This window comes from Centropristis striata, chromosome 15 (assembly GCF_030273125.1).
Source record: "Centropristis striata isolate RG_2023a ecotype Rhode Island chromosome 15, C.striata_1.0, whole genome shotgun sequence".
NCBI classification, from domain to species: domain Eukaryota; kingdom Metazoa; phylum Chordata; class Actinopteri; order Perciformes; family Serranidae; genus Centropristis; species Centropristis striata.
The window spans coordinates 13902367-13924129 of NC_081531.1; the positions used below are offsets into that span (position 1 = coordinate 13902367).

The 21763-nt window shown below is 40.3% G+C and overlaps 1 protein-coding gene across 1 annotated transcript in view; it reads right to left on the reverse strand.

Moving 5' to 3' along the window:
• Positions 1 to 46: 46 nt before the first annotated feature.
• The window catches only part of LOC131986279 (LHFPL tetraspan subfamily member 7 protein), a 114270-nt gene continuing 92553 nt past the window's right edge, over positions 47 to 21763 (reverse strand). Inside the window, exon 3 of the mRNA XM_059351159.1 lies at positions 47 to 2468. Within this exon, the coding sequence (XP_059207142.1) occupies positions 2242 to 2468 (227 nt within the window). The 3' untranslated portion in view covers positions 47 to 2241. The remainder of the gene's footprint in view (positions 2469 to 21763) is intronic.

The window sequence follows — 21763 nt, forward strand, 5'->3', positions numbered from 1 at the left end:
ATCTCAAAATATATCTTTGAAAAACGGGGCAGTTAGGAATAACATGTGATATTAATTACAGTTAGTTTATTTACAGTCAAACACCACAATGGAAAAAACAATAATTCTACTCTACCAAAACAGTTTCACCAGTGCTGAGACTTTACACACAATGGTTCAACAAATAGGGGAATAAGTCCAGTGCAGTCACGCCAGTCATTCCCACAGTCAAGCACAGTATGAGGTCCAATACAATACCAACATTTCTCTCCTGACCTTCTTTAAACTATGGCAACATAATCACAGTAATTTTCTTAATGTCAGGACATGTAATTATGGGAACCCAAATTTGGGAAATACTTAAAGATTAACCCATTCGCAAAATCCAACCCATTATTCAACACTAATGCACACATAAACACCCACTAGAAAAAGGAGTCTAGCTCGATGAATTGGCAGTGTACAGGGAGAGTAAGTGGAGAAGTAGACATTTTGTCCTTGGAACATGACAGGAATGGTGCCAGCGCTTAAAAGGAGAAGTGAATTGACGAAAACACCGCAACACATTAGCTTACTCGAGGAGCTAATTATTTTAAGCCACGTTTTACACATAATGTGAATAATGTGTCAGCTCAGCACAGATAACCATAGGCGAAGTTCAATTTGTACAGCTCCCTCCACTACCACTCAATTTCTAAATCACATAAGACAAGGATGCCAGGAATTAATCTGTTAGCTGCATGTCACAACCTTTTAATATAGCAATTCAAGTGATTTACCTCTTCTAGATAATTGGCAGAAATGTCTCAGGGCATAATTGAACATAAGTACACTGCTTTCCTTTTTTCCCCCCTCTCTCTGACTTTACCTCCAAGGATTAGAAGACATCATCTTTTTTATCCTCCAGAACATTTTCTCAAGTTAATGAGATCATACTGCATCAAGTACAGGAGAAAGACTTAAACTCTGAGAGGAGAAAATAGAAAAAAATAACACATCACACAACAGGATCCATAGTTTTTCAGCAGAAAAAGATGATAACCTGATAATTGTATTAAACACTTGACTTGGTTATGTTAAAAGGCACAAGTTGGTCAGATCACATTTAAAATCTAGATCAGTTGTTCTACCATTAACAAAGCCCATCTTATCATGCATTTTTTTGACAAAATTCCTACGTCTCCCTGCCTGTTTGCAATATTTTTTTCCTGAATTAGAGTGTTTAGTATTGTGTGTTGTAGACAGAAAACAATTGCTCATGTTTAACAAGCGAGTTACATTACACAAACAGTTCTAGGGGAAAAAGTTAACAAAAGGATGCCCAACAAAACATTTTAACAACACTGCTCTGAAACCACTACTTATTAGAATGATTCACTTCCTCATTATGAGAAGAGATTTTTTTATGTCCTCTCGGCAGGTCTGATGCTGTGTCTATTGTTGTTTTCTTCCAGACAGTTCCTAAATGCACTGTCTTTGAAAGCTAAAACATCTTTTTGACTCCCAATGGTTCAGTGCCTGGTCACAAGACTGGAAGGCAAAAGTCTGAAGAGCAAAAATCCTTCAAAGCATCAGATTTCTCTTCTCAATGTGGTATTTTTTTAAACCTCAAACGTCAGCTCCGGTAGATCCAGCCCATATGTACAGTCCAAAGGCTTCAGCACAATACATGGTCAGTACATGACACTCTTAATAATAATCTCAGTCTGACTGTTCAAAGTGTCATTGAGTCCAATGTTCTTTACAACCTCTCATTGAAACATTTGATTGGACGAGTCCTACTGCCACATAATCGTACTTCCACTCTCTTTATGCAGCCGACCTCCAGTCTGTTTTGGAATGTTACATATTTTGACTTGTCACCCACAAAAAAAAAAGAAAAACACTGGCATTTTTAGAAAGTAGTTATGTTTGTGGTTATTTTTTATCATGTGAAATTCTGTCCTTACATCTTCTGACTGCATCATCTCCAGAACTGACATGAATAAAACAGATAAGTCAATATGCAGAAAACTCATGATAAAAATTATAACCACAGAGTATTATTGTAACATAAAACATTCCATCTAAAATAACTTTAATTTGAATTAGTTACATAAGAGATGCAGGAAGACAGCGTTTGTTGTTGAGTGTTAGCTTCAGTTATCACTGAGTCCCAAACAGCATCATCTGTAAACGGGATGCAGGTGTCTCTCCATGACATCGAGCTCAGGTCAGAGAGAGTGGTCAGGAGGGAAAAAAACAAGAAATCGTATCAATGCACTATAACAGCGTGGGCAGAGGGGTTGGGGACAGATGCTCCTTTGGTGCATATTTGGCAAAAAAGGGCAAGAAGACGGTGAGCATGACTCCGACAATAGCCAGCATGTAGCCCCAGCCGATCTGGCAGTCGCCAACGTAGTAGATGTCCGAGTCCCCGCAGAAGGACCTGACCAGAGAGGAGTTCAGGCCGAAGGGGTAGACCAAGAGTCCAGCAGCCATGATGAACACTGCAAAGAACAAAGAGAGAGAGAAGACAAAGTCGGTTAGGAGAAATCGATTACCAAAAAGATATAAGTACTCATTCCGAAATCGACAGATGTTTGTTAGGGCATGCAGTTTGATGCAGTATCCAAGTAGTGTATTTATATACAGTATATATATATATATATATATATATATATACAGTATATATTACAATAGTAATATTATTAATTGTCTGAGGGCCAGCACAGTTTGAGCAACTATGATACAGGCTGTTGGAAGAAAGATTTAGCGCAAAAACACAAGATAACAAATTGATTTTACAGCTAAATGTTTATTCTTTTATAAACAAAATATTATTTCATTGAGAGTAAAATATATAGACTGTTGATTCACTAATATTAAACATACTTTCTCGATTGGTTTACTGTAGCAGTGTACCAACTGGCACCCACTTGGTGGCAGTAGAGGTTTTGTAGAAAAACCTGCCAGTGTGACTGAGAGTTAAGTGTATAATGAAGGTACTTCATCAGTGCTGAAGTACCTCCATTTGCACTGAGACATGATGATTTGTTGCATCGTGTTACATATATGAACATAAATCATTAACTAGATAGTTTCATAAGTTCAACAGTGGCCAAACTGTGCTTTTAATGTTTTGAACAACAAAAGCGCTGATGATCTGTAATTGACAGAAACTTCTAATGCACAATGATTCATGTCCCCTTGATCCATTTGCACTCCTTATTTTAAAACTCTGTGCTGCAATCAGCTTTCTGAGACGCTATCCTCAGCGCACATGCAGCCAGAGAGTGGCTCACTTTTACAAATTGAGTCAAGTCTCCCAGCCTGTGCTGCCAAGCAGTTATTGACTGCGCTACAGGCTATCATTGGTGCTCTTAGTCATTCTGAGTGCTGGCTGGATTTCCATTACAATGCCAGGTGTCATAGTTGTTTTAGTTTTGGAGAGCTGGGGTTACAGGAAAAGCTTGAACTTGTGATAGTGAGTAGCTCTCCAGAAAACACAACAAACATATCTTTTATTACGCTCTATTGATTTCAGGAGATGTCAGTTTTCATACTTTCAAGGGCAGCAGCTTCACGGTCAGTAGAAAACAGTGCTCATGTGAGAACAACTCAGCGATAGCTGTATAAGTATCAAATCGATGGTTTGTGTGGGCAGTGAAGGATTGTGCTTGTAGAACAGGGATGAGGGGGTAGGAAGCTTTTACTGATGTTCTAGTTGCACATTGGGGCCTTTGGGATTGACTGTTAGGAGGAGAAGAGGGATGATGGGGAGGAATCACAAAGAAAGAGGTCTGAATGGGTGAATAAGAGGTATCTCTTGAGTGTGGTTTGTCTGGGCCTGCTGTAGAGTCTCTCTGCGGAGTTCATTTGAGGGTCTGCCTCTCTGCCTTGCGTGTCCTAACTCTGTACCCAGCCCTCCCAGCTCTCAGAGTGGCCCCATGTTTTATCTGCAGGGGCCCAGCGCCTCAAAGCTCACTGCCTAATGACACTTTAATGACCTTCTTTATCAAACTATCATTGGCTTTTGTGGAAGAAACACAAAGGCACAAGTGTGCAAGGCCACTTCCCTGCTACTCTGAAATGGTGACAACTAAAGCAAACAGTATGGATAAATGAACACAGCATAACCCTCAGATAATCAATACAGGAATGAAATTCAGGCAGCAGTTTCAGGTAGCAAGTGTCAGGTAAGCAGGTTGAAGACTGGATTTTATCAATCACACTAGGAGTATGCAGGGCGGGTGTCTGGATCAGATAAGATGCAGCTCAGGCTGACTGGATCTTTGCAAGCCTTTAATGAGAAGAGAACTGTCGAAAAACTGTAAAATCAAGCTCAGATCAGAGGCTAACTCCAAATGGATCAATTTCATCCTTCCGATCTGTGAGCGATGAAACCAAACCAAAGCATTTCTTAAAGGGGAACTCCAACGATTTTACACATCAAAGTCAGTTTTTCAGATCGTACTGCTGTTGTGTAAAGCCTTTTGTGGCTCCAGAGGAAGCTGCATAGAGTCTGATACATTGCCTCAAGTGATGTCAACTAAGTTTAAAAATGTAGGGCTGTGGAGTTAGAATTAAGTGATTTTACCAGTCCACTGTAACCCACCCCTCATCTACGGTCATGGAAAAAATTATTAGACCACCCTTGTTTTCTCTAATTTCTTGTTCATTTTAATGCCTGGTACAACTAAAGGTACATTTGTTGGGATAAATGTAATGATAACAACAAAGATAGCTCATAAGAGTTTAATTTAAGAGCTGATATCTAGCCATTTTCCATGGTTTTCTTGATAATGATTTTGGTTATTATCAAGAAAACCATGGAAATTGTCAAGATATCAGCTCTTAAATTAAACTCATATGAGCTATTTTTGTTGTTATCATTATATTTGTCCAAACAAACGTACCTTTAGTTGTACCAGGCATTAAAATGAACAAGAATTTGAAGAAAACAATGGTCAATTTTTTTTTCATGACTGTATTTTCAAGGCATGATTAGCTACATTAAGTGCCACAACAACAACACACCTTAATCGCAAACACCTGGGGTAAGAAATGAGGATGTGTGGGATAAAATAGTTGTTTTTTTGTCCTTTGTTAATAGTAAGATTTTAGCTAAAAGGCATGTGTTTGGGAACTACTGAGGAACTAATGACTGGATGAATGAGTCAGATTGCACTGCACAAGTTCTCTGGGATATTTTGAGTTTTGCTGTTGTTAAATATGGCCCCCAGTTACTTCAATTCATCCAAGAAAATTATAGATAATCTGTTTACCATGAAGGCATGTAAGAGAAACAAAAGTTTTCTCTATGAATTCGAGGTTACATGAGGTGAGTAGTCCTTAAACAACCCTAATGTCAAACTGCATGTACTGCATACTGTATATGGTGCATAATGCAGAAAAACGAGGTGCATGTTTTGTGAAAAAAAAACCTTGAATTAAAGTAGAGAAAACACAGCATTCTAGTTTCAACTCCAAGGTGGACAAACTTCATTTCAACAGGGTCTTACATGGCCCGGTAATCTAATCCTCTGAGGAATGGGCAGCGTGATGAAAGAGGCTGACATGACACCACGATGCCGTACAGGGAGACTGAGGCCTAAAAGTGTTCATTACTTGTGCAGCCACGAGAGTAATGTGCATGTGGACTCCCCTGTGTGACCGGGGACATATATGCTTAGATAAGATATATTGTGTTCGGTTATTTCCAGAAACAAAAGTTTGAACATAAAATATACTGACAGTTTTTAAATGAATGTACATCACAAAGGATTAGCAAATAATTGCATCCTGTGTTATTTGTGTTTCAGAAAACGCCCCAATTGTTTTTGAATTGGGGTTGTATTTAAATTCAGTCATGGACTATGAGGAGACAGACAAGGGTCTGCGATGGGGGAGGATTATGTATCTTAGTTTTGCTTTAGAGAATGCAGTTTAGATTTTTGGGAGAGCGGGGGAGGATTTAAAGAACAACTTTTTTCTCATATTTCTTCTTTATTTTAAGATTTATTTTTAAAAAATGCAAATCTGATAGTTACACAACAAAGGTGGCCTTTGTTTCAATCTAAAAATAATCATTAACTCCACAACCATTTTCCCAAAGTCCCTTACATAGGTTTCAAAGAGCTCTCCACGGTAGCCACCAGGCAGTAAAAAGCTACAAGCGCTTCCATCAATTGCCCCCTAATAGACCCAACTAGCCGACAGTTTACCAACCTTCCAACCCCCAATTAGCGGTCTGCATTTGTAAGAAGTCAAGACAAGGAGTTAAGTCCAGTCCTTTCTCCACAGAGGAATAAAAGTAAAGAGGAGCGAGTGTGTCAGGCCGGATCAAATGAATACTGCTGAGTGCACGAGGCTATCATAATGGCTCAGAGATGATGAGACAGTGAATAATGGTGAGACCTCAACTTAGCTGGACACTAATGTGTGTCCCAGTTTCATTGCAAAGTTTACACACAGTGCCAAGAAGGGAGGTTAGGATTTTTTTTAAATTTGTCTGTTGTCATATATAACCCTAAAAAAATAATCAACTGCCAGCTGCCACTTCTGCTTATTAGCTCTAATTGTTTTTTTCAAATTTCTTAAATTACTTTTTAATTCACAATGATGTTATTCGACATACTTACAGTCTGTTAATCATGGAAAACGTCCTTGGATTGCTTGCTGTATTTCTTATTACTGACAACTTGTTTGAATGCACTCTTCAGCAGCTTTTTGAAGTGCGCTCAGACTCCAGACTGAGGGAGAAAAATATTGATTTGGAAAGGCAAAACAGCCAGAAGCATCCAAGAGCACTAGATTTCATTGTTCATCAGCGTCGACCTGTTTTCACATTTAGCTGCAAGGCTGCAGAGGCCTTTGTATACGCTAATGAATAGCACAAACCTTTATGTGCTTGCTTATCTGTTTTTGTGTGAAGGTTTTTGTGTGTGTGTGTGTGTGTGCCTCTACAGTAACTAGAGGAGAAATCCCAAATTAAATAAAACAGGAAAAACATTGTACTACCCCACAAAGACTCCGGTAAGTTAACCTTGAATCTCTTTCTCAGTGGTGTAGCGAGAAATAGAAAGCTGCTTCCAGAGACGGCGAAGTGGGTTCGCAGCAGTGAGAATGAGAGAAAGAGATTGAATGGGTTTGTAGGGCAGGAAGGTGTGTGATAACCTGGCGTCCAAGCGTGACACTGAATCAATTTCATCACAGACCTTTTACACAGAACCCACTGACTTAGATTATTGCACAAACCTAGAAACACACCAATCATGGGATTACTCATGTGTCATATTTCCATGTGAATGCCTGAGTTCAGTCGTAGATATCTGGTAAGTCTGGACTCAACTCTTGTCAGAAATGTCAGAAATCCAATATACTGTAGTCCCAGACATCCATACACCTTGTATCTGTTATAGAATCTCTCAATTTTATTCTTCCCAAGATATTACTTATAACAAATTCAATTCTGTGAGCTTCATAGTGATGCCAAGACCTCTGCTTTGGATCAGACTCTATTGCCTCTGTGCGTTGACTGTCATAATTCTGTTATCCGATGGGAAGGGTTGAATTAAACTCAATAGGAAATGGGTGGCTCTGCTTCTTTAGATGCAGTGCTGTTTAATTCCTGTTTTGCTGCGGTGTCGTCTGTCCATTTGCTCCCTCTGGCAAACACTTACATAAGATATATTAAGTGCACTGAATATTGTCACCCTGGGCCAGACATAGAGACGCCTGTCCAGACGACTATCACACAGTAAAACCTGTTTTACAGTAGCCTCATATTGAAGCACAGTAATTCACTGTCTAAACAATATGGTATTGTTAAACTTTTGTAAGGATCAGGGGGAAGATTTACAGCTGGGCTGTGGCTTAACCTGCATTCATGTGGTGTGGAATTAATCAGAAAAATTAGTACCCGACTGGGAAATTTAATGTGAACGCCCCCTCAAGTCAAAACAACAACTCTACAAAAATGGTACACCACCAGCAGATTGCTGGATGAAGAGATGGCTGAAAAGCGTGTGCCACTACTTCTCAAAAGATAGTGATGTAGCTGGCAATGTAATACATTGTATGCACAATTGATAATAATCTACTTTAATAAAGTTATTTGTTTAAGAAAGCAGCCTTCTGAATAACTCTGCATAGTCATATCGGTGCACTGTCTACATAGAAAAGGTACATTTTCATTCCAAATCAAAAATTCACTGAATCAGCCCTAATATTGGTAATCAATGACCTTTTCTCGTTTAAAAACAGTATAGGTATCTGGCCCAAAAATCACATATCAGTCAGGCCCTATTAAAAATGGTGTGCGAAAGTGAATGTTGGGTTGATGGAGAAACTTTATTAAATCTCATTCAATTCACATTAATTACATAATAAAACGTTCACATAATAATTTTAGGTAATTTGTGATATGGTATACAGGGGCTGCATTATTCCAGTATTACCAGTATTTTATTAGTGGGGCTAGGATGTGTGAATGCTGGGGGCAAACAGTTTGAACATTAGAGGGATTCATATGTTTATTATTGATATGTTTGTATAATCAATATAATACGTTTTGTGTGCACATTTTATTTTTCATTACCGTATACCTACTTTTGCACCCCCCTGTATACGTTCTAACCATTTGTTGCTGTCCACATTGAGTTATCTAAATTAGTTAGTAAAGGTATTTTTTAGCATTACCTTGACATCAAGTCAAGGTTTGTGATATTTAAGTGGGTTTAGGGAAGAGCAAGTTGTTTAAACACTTAATAAAACTCATAATTTCTCATCATGTTTCCATATTATGACTTAAAACTGAAAACACTGAAGTTGGAAGAAAAACTTTGGTACATCCAAGGGGCACTTGAGTCCAGCATGAGTTCACTAACAGTCTACTAACTAAGTGTCCTAGCGTGCTCCTCTATTGAGAACAGGCACTTTAAAGTGTTTTATAATGAGAAGTCAGCAAGAGAAAGACACTTAGATTGAAAAATAAGACAGGACAGGTTATACAATACAGTCCAAGCCTGCAGCCAGCAAGAAATAGAATATATTAGAGCAGACTAATGCGCTGCTTATCTTCTCTGACCTACAAGCCAGACAGACAGTCGGGTGGACACAGCCTGCTCCACGGGGACGGGAGCAGTCAGACGTGTAAATACAAAAACATTAGAAAAAGAAGTACAGAACCACGGTGGACCTTTGGGTGTTACTTCTGTCCTCCGTGTCACCAGCACCCACTGCTTACTCTCCCTCCTGAACGAAACTTCTTATCTGGCTGCTGTCCAAACAGGGACATTATCTGCTATTCACTTCAAAGACACATGAAAGAGCATACACATTACACTGTGTCCTTACATTACCACAGACTTGTTTGATGTCACATTACCTTGCATAGCAAAGACATCAACACACAAGCCAGTGGAGGAAAAGACGCATATTTTTCTCCTCTCCAAGGATAATACTTGCCTTCTTCTAGGTAAAGACATGTAGGCGAATACAAACCAACAACAAAATAGGTCTAATAAATCTTGATTTGCCAACACAACACTCATTTGTTTGCGTTGCCGGCCATCTTTGTCATTGATGAAACACAGTGACAGGAAACATATGCTGAAAAGAGCTGAGAAATGTTGCTTAATTACAGATGCAGGCCCAAAGCTATACATCAGGAGCACTGTTCTCCTGCGGTGTCTTCCTCCTCCATGTTCTTTATCATCTTGTCTCATGTTCTGTTTTTCCATCAGCAAGCATTTTCCCTGAATAGAACAGGTGAGCTTATCCTGTCCCATGTAGACAATAATAATAACCCAGATGTGATCAGGCAAGCTGATGTAAATGAGGTGCTGATTTACAACAGCAGCCCGGGGCAGTAAACACTGTGTGACCCACATAAAATCACTGTAATATTGTACATACATCGGCACATACAGTCATGCATACGTGTTTGCATATTCATATATATTAATGTCCAGGTAAAGAGTGGAATTTAAACACCTGGGGGTCAACAACAAGTGCAACTAATTCCAAAAGATTAGGGTCTAAACTGCACCATTTAATCACTTTGTGTATAAGGTGGTATACACACAGTGTGTGTGTGTGTGTGTGTGTGTGTGTCCAGTAATGAAAGCGTAACAAAGGGCAGTGCATAACAGTGTTGTGTCTCTAGGAAATTGCCTTTTCACTGGCCGCACACAAGGAATATTTCCATTTCCCCCCCTCTATCTGCAGGCGAATGGAGATGGGGAAGGATAATTTCTGTTTCTCTATCACGCAGTGAACACACACTTTTTCCTCGACCTCCAGACTGGCAGCAGGGAGAAGGAAGCCAAGGGACGTCCAACACACAGATGTGACAGTGCATTAAGCAGATACCACAGATGAAGATAAAGGAATAGCCGAGCAATGTGTGGGAAGAACACACACATCAGATTACTCCGTGTGAAGATCCAATCATATTTAAAAGAAAATAACTGTTTACAACCGGTCCACCAGAGGCTCCGGTGTTATGTAAATGTGCATTGAGTTCTTCCATTATTTCGACCCCTCCATGTGCTCAAGGTGAGGAAACATAGCGTGGAAGATGAAAGTTTTCGAGTTGTCTGGAGTTGAACTGTGCCAGCAATGAATCTCCAGGTAGTCAGCTGGGACCTGGCGAAGCGTGGGCATAAACAGCAGGGACCCCATCCTAATGTGATGAGCTGTGCTCTAGTCTGCACACAGCCATGTTGATAATTAAGCTCAGTGCGCCTCTGGGAAATTATGCTAATGACGCTCCTCCGACTACCTACATTTCTTGAAACAGTCGGCTTAAGGTGATCACGTACACAGCGGCAAATAAAACACAACTCCCTAATAAATGCTTCTGAGAAAGATTAAGGTGGGGAGGAAAAGGGGGCAATGGGGAGAGAAGAAGTTTTAAAGAATTCAGTGGAGTACTTTGGTAGATAGTATTTTCAAATAATTTTAATAGTGGGTGTTGGTCCATTGGAAAGGACACTTCCAACAGGACCCCAGCTTTAGAAAAGAAATACTGAAGCTGTTCATATTGAAAAACACAGAATATTCAGTGCATAATTAAGAAGATTTGACAATGACAATGAACAATTGCTGCTACTTTTTATTAGAATTATCAAAAATTGGGAGAAATCTATGTATTGGGTACAGCTTGCTTTCCAGTTACCATAAAGAGTTGGGACAAAGCAGCACTATGTGCTCAGAATGTTTACAAAGCTGGACTGAAACCACGGGGGAATAACTTGTCAGAGTCCAAGGGAAAGCGACTTGTTGAAGAGAAGATCAAACCATTTTCAGTGGAAACTGTGCACTCCTGTCAGCAGAGGCAAAACCTGTTGACCTTGAGCTCTGTATGAGGAGATAAAAGAACGAGAGCGCAAAGAAAGAGAAAGCCAGTGAGGAAATAAAATACAGGGAGTTGAGAGAGATTAGCAGGGCAATAAAATAGCTTGTGCTATCTTCAGAGTGAGCAGGCCTGCCTGTGGACTGGTCAATCAGCACTCAGTAATAGGTCTGTTTATCACTGACTCAGTCAGACTGCACTAAGCTCATACTGACTGCATAGGTGGTTAAAGCCCCGGGTCCAGAATGCTTTTGCGCATGCAAATGTTTTGTTTAGTCTCACTCTACACGCTTTTTGCATCTTGAAGATTATATCAGACGATTAAGTGCAGCTTTAATGATTCCCTGTGTGGGACTGCAGCAGCAAAGACAATGATACAGATAAGAACACAACAGATATGGCATTGAGTATTGAAGATAAGACATTAAGCAGCAACATACTGTGAATACTTTGAAAAGACAAAAGACATAGAGAACAAAGATGCAGTTGTAAAAGTATTAAAGGTAAAATTAGAGGAATAATTCCACAACAACAAATACACTTCTTCCCCAGAGGGGTTGGTGAAAAGATTCATACCAAAATATAATTTAGCAAACAGAGTGAAAGCAGGGGAAACAGTCAGTCTGGCTTTGTCCAGAGGTACAACATTTGCCTGCCAACACCAGGTAAAAACTTGATAAACTCGAGTTATTCAATTCCTAGAAGCTTCATTGAATCCATATGACTATATAGACAACTCTGTTTTACCACAAATTGTTATTACGGTTGCACTATGGGCTCAGCTGTGGTAACATGCCGTTAAAGAAGACGTGATATAATGGTGTGAATCAGAGCTCCACTTAAAGTAGGATACAGGGGACTTTTGGGCTGTAGTGACACAGAGTGGGCCCCAAACCACTAAAGTCTCCACTGAATGCAAATCAATATGATCCTTACACACGCACGCACACACATGCACACATCTGCCTAACCCTTCACAACGACGCATAAATTACAAAAGGAAAAAAAAATCAGGTGGTGTAAGTAGCAATTACAGCTACTTGAAATTATTGGTATTTACAAAAGGTTCCCCTGCAGAAACATTGTGGGAGGAGATGTTAGCCGTCTGCTGCAAAGAGATATTGCTGCTGAATTTTTCAGTAAGGGAATAGTGTAAATGCCAATTGCAGATGAAGATATGAGAAAAATAAAGCAAATTAAAGAAACCGTAACAACATGAAAGAAACACAAGATGTGCAGCCTAGTATTCAGTCAGTTGGACACAATTTCCGCAGCCTCCAAACAAGGACCACTTCAGTGTCTCTTAGCTCCCAGTGCATGCTGAGCCATCTGAACTCACGCTTATGACTGTGAATCTCCATCCTGGGAGCACTGTAGCGATGACACATGAATCTCACCCGCTGCATCCAATTTATCATCTTAATTACTTTCATTTCCATATCACCATCTATTTTTTTAATGTTGCAAATTAATTTACACCTTAGACAAATTGCTTGTCCTTGACTTCCCTAGCCCTTATGAGACAACCCACAGCGCACACGGGGTTGTGTCAGTGTACAACATAACCAAAGCTAATCTCCCTCAATCCATCCATCTCACCTCGCAGATTGAATTAGCACGGGAGACAGTACCTCACATGCATGAATGGGGAAAAAAATACAAATATTACAAGAGAAAAAGTGGCAAATAGATTGAAGACATCAATCAAATGAGAAAAATTGCGATGGCCACGGCGATGAGGTGTGAGGAAACAGTCAATAAGGAAACAATGGTTTACCTGCTAAACCCCGAAGGTCTGTTCCTACAGCTGCTAAAGGTGATGTCTGTGTGTGTGTGTGTGTGTGTGTTCGTCTGTACAGCAGTGTGTCTGACATTAACCCCCTGATTGTGTTGACAGCCTACGGCCCTGAGGCTAAGCCCTTAAGCTAGACGTCTCCTGGGTTCAGTAGCTGCCTCGGGTCCAACAGGGAATGTCAGCCGTGAAAGTCAGAACAACCTGGTGACACTGGTAGGTGCATTGTATATCCAGCTGTGCTCTGGCATCACAGTTCACATCTGTGTCGTGGAGTCACCCGAGAGAACATGCCACAGTGAGTGTGATACAAATCCTGATATAATGTCTTCTATGTATTATACAAAGCAGTTAAAAGCCACTAAATGAGGAACTGGTTCAACTTTATTTGTCCCGACAAGATTGGTTTCATAAAATGCATGTGTGCTACCACTACTGGAGTTGTTATGACCATTACAAGTAGATGCAAAGCGACTTCAACAAGAAGCAAAGCAACCACAAAAAGACACAAAACAACAACAGACATATGCAAAAAGTGATGCAAAACAACTACAACGATGCAAAATTACAACAAAGCGATGCAATGTAACTACAAAGAGATGCAAAACAACCACAAAGGGATGCAAAATTACTACAAAGTGATGCAAAGCAACCACAAAGACACATAAAAAAAACAACAAAGAGACAAAAAAGCAATAAAGAAAACCAAAACTACTACAAAGACACAAAAAAAAGCAATAAAGATAAACAAAACAACTGCAAAGACAGAAAATGACTACAAAGAGATGCAAAGTAACCACAAGAAGACACACACAGAACATGCAACACAAGAACTAAGACAAGCAAATGAACCATAAAGAGAGAAATAGTAGCTTTTTTTTTTTTTTAAATACAGACACACAAAATCTTCTGCACAATTTGTCATTGTTTTTTGTTACAAATAGAACCAATTTATTGATATAATTTGAATATGCTTTTGAATATTTGTTTTAGCTCTTTTTTTTGACACTGAATAAACAATGTAGCTATTAATAATGTGCAATTTATTCTCGGCAACACATTTATACTCATTTTACAAATGTGCCTCCCTACTTTAAAATTGTGCCCTATTCTGCCGCACTCTCCCCCACCCCTGCTAAATGCATGAATGAAAACGGCACAGAAGATGTAGTAGACCTCGCTGAATAAATAAACATTTATACAAAAACACAGCAACGACACCAGCTCTTTGATGGAATACACGGTAAAACTCATAACCTCTCGCAGAACACCGCAGGTATAATGAAAAGTGCAAAATGCATGAATTCATGAGGTGGGCTAAGAACAGGGTACTTATTTTCCAATTGACTGCGGCACATTTTTCAAATTGCAGAATGTATTTTGAATGGGCTTCCTACGTCCTGGGGTTACAGAGCTCACTCAGCACGTAGACGACCCTGTAACTCAAGTGAGAAAAAAAAAAGAAAAGCCCTGCTGCAGGAATTCACCTTTGTTGTGTAAATTAATTTTGCATCTATAGACAGTTTTAAAAACTGATGCCTTGGCAGCGTGTTGTTTATGAAGCAATGGAAGAAAGAGAAGTGAATCAGTATGAATGTGATGCACACAAGGCTGCTGTAGACAAAAGGAGATCGGGAGCTCTGCACCTGGGCGCAGTAACTATATATGAGCTCCCATTAATCAGTTTGTGTGTAAGGGTGTGTGTTGCTGCAAATGTGCCTCTTTGTGTTGCTTTTGTAGTCTGCACTAAGAACATCTGAAAATAAAAAATGAATGTCCCTGTGTATAAATCTTTATCTTTATCTGTGTGAATGTGTTTATTGTGCATGTGTGTGTTTCTCCGCTGGTAGTCGATCGTGAATAGATGCTAGACAGTAGACACTGTTCTGCCTCTGTGGATAAACTGTGTTTAGTCGAAGATTCTTTTGATGTTTTAAAAAAAATCTTTTTAAAAAGCCCAAAATGTTTAAATAATATGATATTAAATTGACTCATCAGATGTAGACTGTTGGGATCACTGGCTGCTGATTTCAGACAGAATTCTCCCCTTTTTGCTTACTCCGCTATCAGTTTTGCATCGGCGCCATGCTGCATCCAAGGCTTAGCACCACCCAAGAAGATTGTAATTAGTCCCAGAATGACAACAGGTGCAGCCAGATATTTCTCCAGTGCTGCAGATATGTTTGGCTATGCAAGACTATCTTCATATCATCAAGCAAAGTGAAGGAGAAAACCTTTTTGCTTTGTCTGTGAGATTCCAGGTGGTATACCTGCGGTGTAGATGACACAGTGACAAGCACAATAACATATTGGCTCTGGAATCAGCAATGTGGACAGAATTGCTGTGTTAAATTTTATTGTTGTGAAAACTCAAGTTTTGGCAAATGCAACCCATCTTTAATGAAACAAAACAGTGCAAAATTGCAGCCTTGGCAGTGTTTTCTTCAAAAAAGAGTGGATGTTGCAGCCTCACAGCACGGAGGAGTCCTGCTATGGTACAAACCTAGTGGATCATTATCTGACAATATATAGAATTTTATATTAAGAGTGTAGGATATAGCCGTGTTGTGTGTATGTGTGTGTGTGGGAGGGAGGGGCAGAAAGATAATGAATCCCTACAGGAGACATGGGGCCCTGCTGGGCTGCTGTAATGAAGCTCTGCCCTGCCATCGCTCCCTGACCCACTGGCATTAAGGAAAAATGGAAACCATTACCTTCAGCCTTCACCTCAGCCTACCAAGTGGGGGACCTGGAGCAGATATACAGTAAGTGTGTGTGTGCGTGTCTGTGTGTCTGCGTGTGTGTGTGTGTTAGGAATGGAAACAGGAATGAGGTTGAGACGGGTCACAGCAGGGGACGCAGACCAGACAGGACTCCTACTGTATATGAAGAATGTGTCTGTCGCAACAGTGACAGGCTACAGTCTAGAGCAGGTATGTGTGTGTGTGTGTGTGTGTGTGTGTGTGTGTGTGTGTGCCATGTAAAGGAAAGCCAAATATGCCAAGAATGTATCTGACAACTACTTTAGCCCAGACATATTTTATGTCAAATATACACAAACAGAACAATCTTGGAAGACGGGGTTTTAAAGAAGATTGGCTGTTCCCTCACAGTCCCATTCAAGCTGAAGTCTCTAAAAAGTGGCAAGATATCCTAACAGCTCTGTATGTGTATGTGTGTGTGTGTGTGTGTGTGTGTGTGTGTGTGCATGTGTGTGTGTCAGTGCTCCCTGTCTAATCTCATCCTTGGTTGAATGCATCTTATTAGGACTAGAGTGTCTTTGTTTGTTGTGGATTTCCAAAAGCATAAACAGACCAGATATGTGAGTATGTGTGTGTGTATGTGTGTGTGTGTGTGTGTGTGTGTGTGTGTGTGTGTGTGTGTGTGTGTGTGTGTGTGTTTCCACTGCAGTTTTATCACATTTCTCTGTTGCATCTAGAAGCCATTGTTCAGAAGTGTAGAAATCCCTGGCACCCCGAGGGAACGAGAACAAAAGGGAGGCTTTTGTCTTAATTCCCTACAAATGATATTTTGCAGGCTGCCTTGTGTCAGACGTAGCGGCTGTCTGCAGCCTCCTCTGCTGGTCTCTCAAATTGGAGTGCCTCTGGCTGAAGAGATCATTTGATCAGCAGATCTCTGAGATCAAGTTCATTACAAGAGATGGAGCACCACAGCAGCTTGGCACAGATGAACCCTTTAGATAAGATCTTCTTCTTTCCTCTGCTTTTCCTTTCTTTATCTTTTCATTAGTCTTCCCTTTCCTCCTATTTACTGAGTATGGATACAAGGAATATATTTTGTATGAAATCTTCCCTAAACCAGTAGATTTAGCCACTGAGCATTATACACAGACCTCTCTGTCCATGCACAGTAGAGAGCGAGATGGCTACTTCCAGTTTATCGTTCCTCTATCTTGAATGGGGTTAAAATAATTCAAATGTGCTGCTCTTCTAGACTTTCCAAATGTTATTGGACAAAATGAATTAAGCAAGTGAAGAAAGCAATTTTTGGGTGTTGTGGCGTTCAGAAAAATGTATCCACTGATTTACAGATGTCTCTTTCCCAAGTCTATGGGAAAAGCCTTTTCGGGGCTCCACATGACGGACCCGGCAGTTGTAATTCCATCGTTTATTTCAGATGGATTGTCCTCCCTTTCTGCTTACTTTGCTATTTAATTAGCATGGGCACTGTTGCTGCAACTAAGGCTTAGCACCACCCAAGACAATGTGATTAGTTTAAAGAAATATAATCAGCATTTTTGTCCTTTATCCCAGAATGATATTGGGTGCAGCCAGATCTTTCTCCAGTGCTGCAGATAGGCTTGGCTATGCAAGACTATCATCATATCATTGAAGCAAAGTGATGGAGAAAACCTTTTTGCTTTGTGTGGGAGAGTCCAGGTGGTATACCTGAGGTGATACCTCCATGATATTGGCTCTAGAATTATGGATTAATATTAATGACCATATTAATGTCCATATTAATGAATTAATATGGACAGAATTGCTGAGTGAATTTTTCTTGTGGGGAAAACTTAGTTTTGGCAAATGCAACTTATCCTTCATAATATATATAATAAAACAAAACTGTGCAAAACTGCAGTTGAGGCAGTGTTTCCTTCAAAAAGAGTTGTAGTTCTAATTCCACCGTTCCAGCCCAGTGCACTTCCTGGGGACTTGCTGGACATCCATTATCTAGACACACTGGAACCCCAGAAATATTGGCTGTTGACTCCAGAGACTTAAACTAATAGTCGATAGTTTCTGAGATTATTGCAAAAGTTTTCCGAAGCTAACACTTGTGCACATGGAGTAGTTTCACTTTTGCTGCTTGTTGATGGCTTGGGACACACATTTGATGGTTTGTAAATGGGAAATCTGTCTGTAGATGATTTAACATCTTCAAAGCTCATTTTTTCCACTTTGAGACAATGCTACATATGTTCCATCATATTGCAGTGTGTGTAATTTATACATCGCCCTTAAATGATTCATCAGGATGATGTAGATGACTTTGGTTTCTGTTGTCATCGTGTGTGATAAACCAGTTGGTAGAACTCTTTGCTCCTGCATCTCTTACATCTTTAATGAGCTTCTCCCTCAGCCAACCATGAGTGTGACACACAGGTGCACAAATACACACACATCTTAATGACATCTCCTGAAGCGCTGCCCATGCTAATGGAGTATTAAGGGACTTCCACGGCTCCCCTCAAGCTCACCCTGTGCCATCTCATTGGACTGCTTAAGTCTCTTGCTCAAAGCCAGAGGAGTCATCCAGCTCTTTAATCACTCACATATTTTTCTTTAATCTAAGGAGCCAATCAGAAATGTACCTTCAGCATCACAGTGCCGATTAATGGCTTCTGTGTCTCCTTCAATCGATCCCATGCTTTCAGATCTGTAAATGAAGGCTTAGGTAACAAGAATGGCCAGAGAGGTAATCAAGAAGACCACTGAGACACAAGGGAGAGGAGTGCTAATGTGGTGAGAGCATTTCCTTGGTTACAGCAGCCTTCATGAAAGCAGTCAGAGCCGGGGTTCAACTCCTCACACACAAACACACACACACAGACACAAACACACTCACTGGCCTGTGTGTGGCTGTGCAACATTTGGCCCCAACTGGCAACAGAGTCTTGGTAACAACAGTGTGCATCACTCTCCTTTATTTAATGCTTCGGCCTCGACACACACACACACACACACACACACACACAGAGGGTGTCAGTGGTCAGGGTCAAAGGGTGACCTCTGTTCATTCAGGCGTGACTCTGGGGCTTAATCACACATACTTATTGTTTCGCCCTCTGAGCATCTATCATGGCAAAACTGACAGCCTGAAAGACATGAGAGAAAGTATCTTGCAACTTAGGAAATGCTCATTCAGAAAGATGACAAAAAATGATCATATATTACTATTATTGTTATTATTAATAGGCCGTCATAGCTAAAGTTTGATACCATATTGTGAAAACTGAAACACTTTTTACCAGTTCAGTATCCTGGCGTGCAGTTTTGCTGACAGCTTGCTTATTCTTCTCAAGTGTTTCACAGAACTTAATGGCATCATGAATCATTTATCGAATTGTATGTCAACACACACACACTTAAGTGAGTTTACGTCCAGTATAATTGCAAACACCACAGTTTTATGATCTGCTGCACCCCCCTTGGTTCACCCTGCGCGGTTACAAAGCTCAATTTTAACACCACGTCCCCTACAAACACACACACATGGACATGTTGATTGTCCTTCAATCACAGCAATAATAACACGCTGATAGGTGGGGTGGACTCACTGCGAGAGTTAATGGCTGTGTAATTGTGACAACAAGGGGCATGTTTCCTTATTGTAGAAAAATAAAATCAGAGTGCATAGATAAAAAGGGATAAATTGCGTTTAGGGATAACCGGAAATACAGATCTGTAAAATTCAAGCATTATTCTACAACTGGCATTAAGGCGGAGGTTGCCGGGTGTAACACCTGGAATCAAACACATCATGGCTGCAGAACATCATGTTTAGCCCCCAAGTCAACATGTCATACCTGAATCCTACTTATCGTGCAAGTCTGGGTTTGGTTTCAATTGACCAACATTGCCTTCCAGTTGGTTTGTATTTTTATGGCTGAGTGCAGATGTCCACTGTTTGCTGCTGCTGCTGGCCACTCGACTGACACGGCGAGGTGCTCGCACACTAGCAGCCAACTATTAAGTGTTATCACCAGAGAATGGTGAGGCAAGCAGGGCAGCATAAATAGAGCTGTTATCTCTCCCAGAAGTGGGTACAGCATGTGTTTGTATGAGTGTTCACACACTGCACAAGGCAAAGTGTCCTCACTTGATTTTCTGAAAGCTACACATAGACGATCATGTCTACGCTCTCTGGTGTAAATATCACACTGTGGTCATTACTACCTTTAGGAGGCTGTAGAGGGTTTGGTTCTTAAGCTAGAAATTGGACATTTTCTAAGAGGTCCCTTGACCTCTGACCTCAAGATATCTGTGTAAAAATGTGTTCTCTTGGTACCCACAAGTCTCCCCTCTACATATATGCATTTTGTGTTAATCCCATGCTGTTTTGGGAAGAAACTATGCAGATTTTTGCATGCAGTATAATGTGTTATTTTCGCCTCTTCTTAAATTGGTGTATTTGAGTATTTTTGCTTGGAATTGCATTCATTGAGTATGACTGGAAAGTGGAGACTGCAAGAGCCCAATTTTATGCATGTGTGATGATAGTAGCCAATAGTAGCCATTTGACAAAAAAAAAATTCATATCACTGTATGAAATGATCTGCTGTGACCTCTACGATGATCACAGCCTCATGACATTTTTTGATTCCAAATCACAGCATGGATTTTTCTGTGGTGTTCCACAAGGTCCTTGTGTCCTAATGTGGTATTTAGGAGGGATTTTTGACTACTTTCATAAATTCTCTGGTGGTTACCAAATCTGTAATAAATGGTTTCTACCCAAAAATTGCAGCAACAACTCGTGAGACATAATTGAGCAAGGGAACTGACTTTATATAATTCCATCATAATGTTCTAAGCCATCTCAAAACACAATGTTTATTGCAGATTTTAGCCTTCAGTGGCTCAGTTTGATGTCACTGTAATAAATGCATCTAGGATTTCAACAAACATGTTACCTAACCAAAACACAGCCTTATCTCTTGGTACTTGCAGCATAAAAGGTGAAAAAAACAGAACAATTTAAAAAAGATTTAGTCATCATAAGGCTTTTAAACTCTATGCTTTACTTTGCAGCACTTGTCAGGCTGTCTGTAGGCGGATGAATAGGCAGACCAAGACCAAGCCAGGTGCAAAACTGACTGGTCATGGTTTAATGACAAGGCATAGTCCTTGTTGTTAAGACCTCAAATCAGCAATTATCTCCTCTGTGTGTACAAAATTCCCTCATCCCAAAAGCATCTCATTCTTGTGCAACCCCTCAGTTAGAGGTTGGTGACACTGCAAACCAAAAAGAAGCAGAATTTCTATTATTAAATGGCCTTTTGACCTTCTACCCACACACACACACACACACACACACACACACACACACACACAAAACACACACACACGCACACAAAACACATACATACACACAATGATGTCGCAATTCACATAAACACTGTGCTGGGTTCCCTTGTGTCAAATTATCATGATAACTGGGGCGTTCATCAAGCAGCACAAAGACTGGTTAACATCTTCAGTGGCTACTCTATTAACTGCTTTATCGCTAAGCAACAGAAGAACACCCCCACCCCTCCAATATCTCTCTCACACACACGCACAACACCAAGCAACACACACATAGTCCCTTTAAATGTGCTGTGTCTAATTTGGAGGGTGTTTGACAGACAGCATTTTAATGACCCAGAGCCTGGGTGAGGACTTAAGCTGACAGAAGCATCTATAGGGCCTCTATCATGTCAGGGAGAAAGACTTTGAACAGTCAAATATACATCTATGGAGAGTGAGATGGGGGTGCTGCTATTATCATACCATTAAACTGTAATGAATAACCAGCGAATACAGCCAGTGTGAAGGTTACGAAAAAATGCACATAATACAAAGGATTTACAGAGAAACACTGAAAACCTAGTGAGGCCTTTTCCTTGTCCTCAGCATAATGCTATG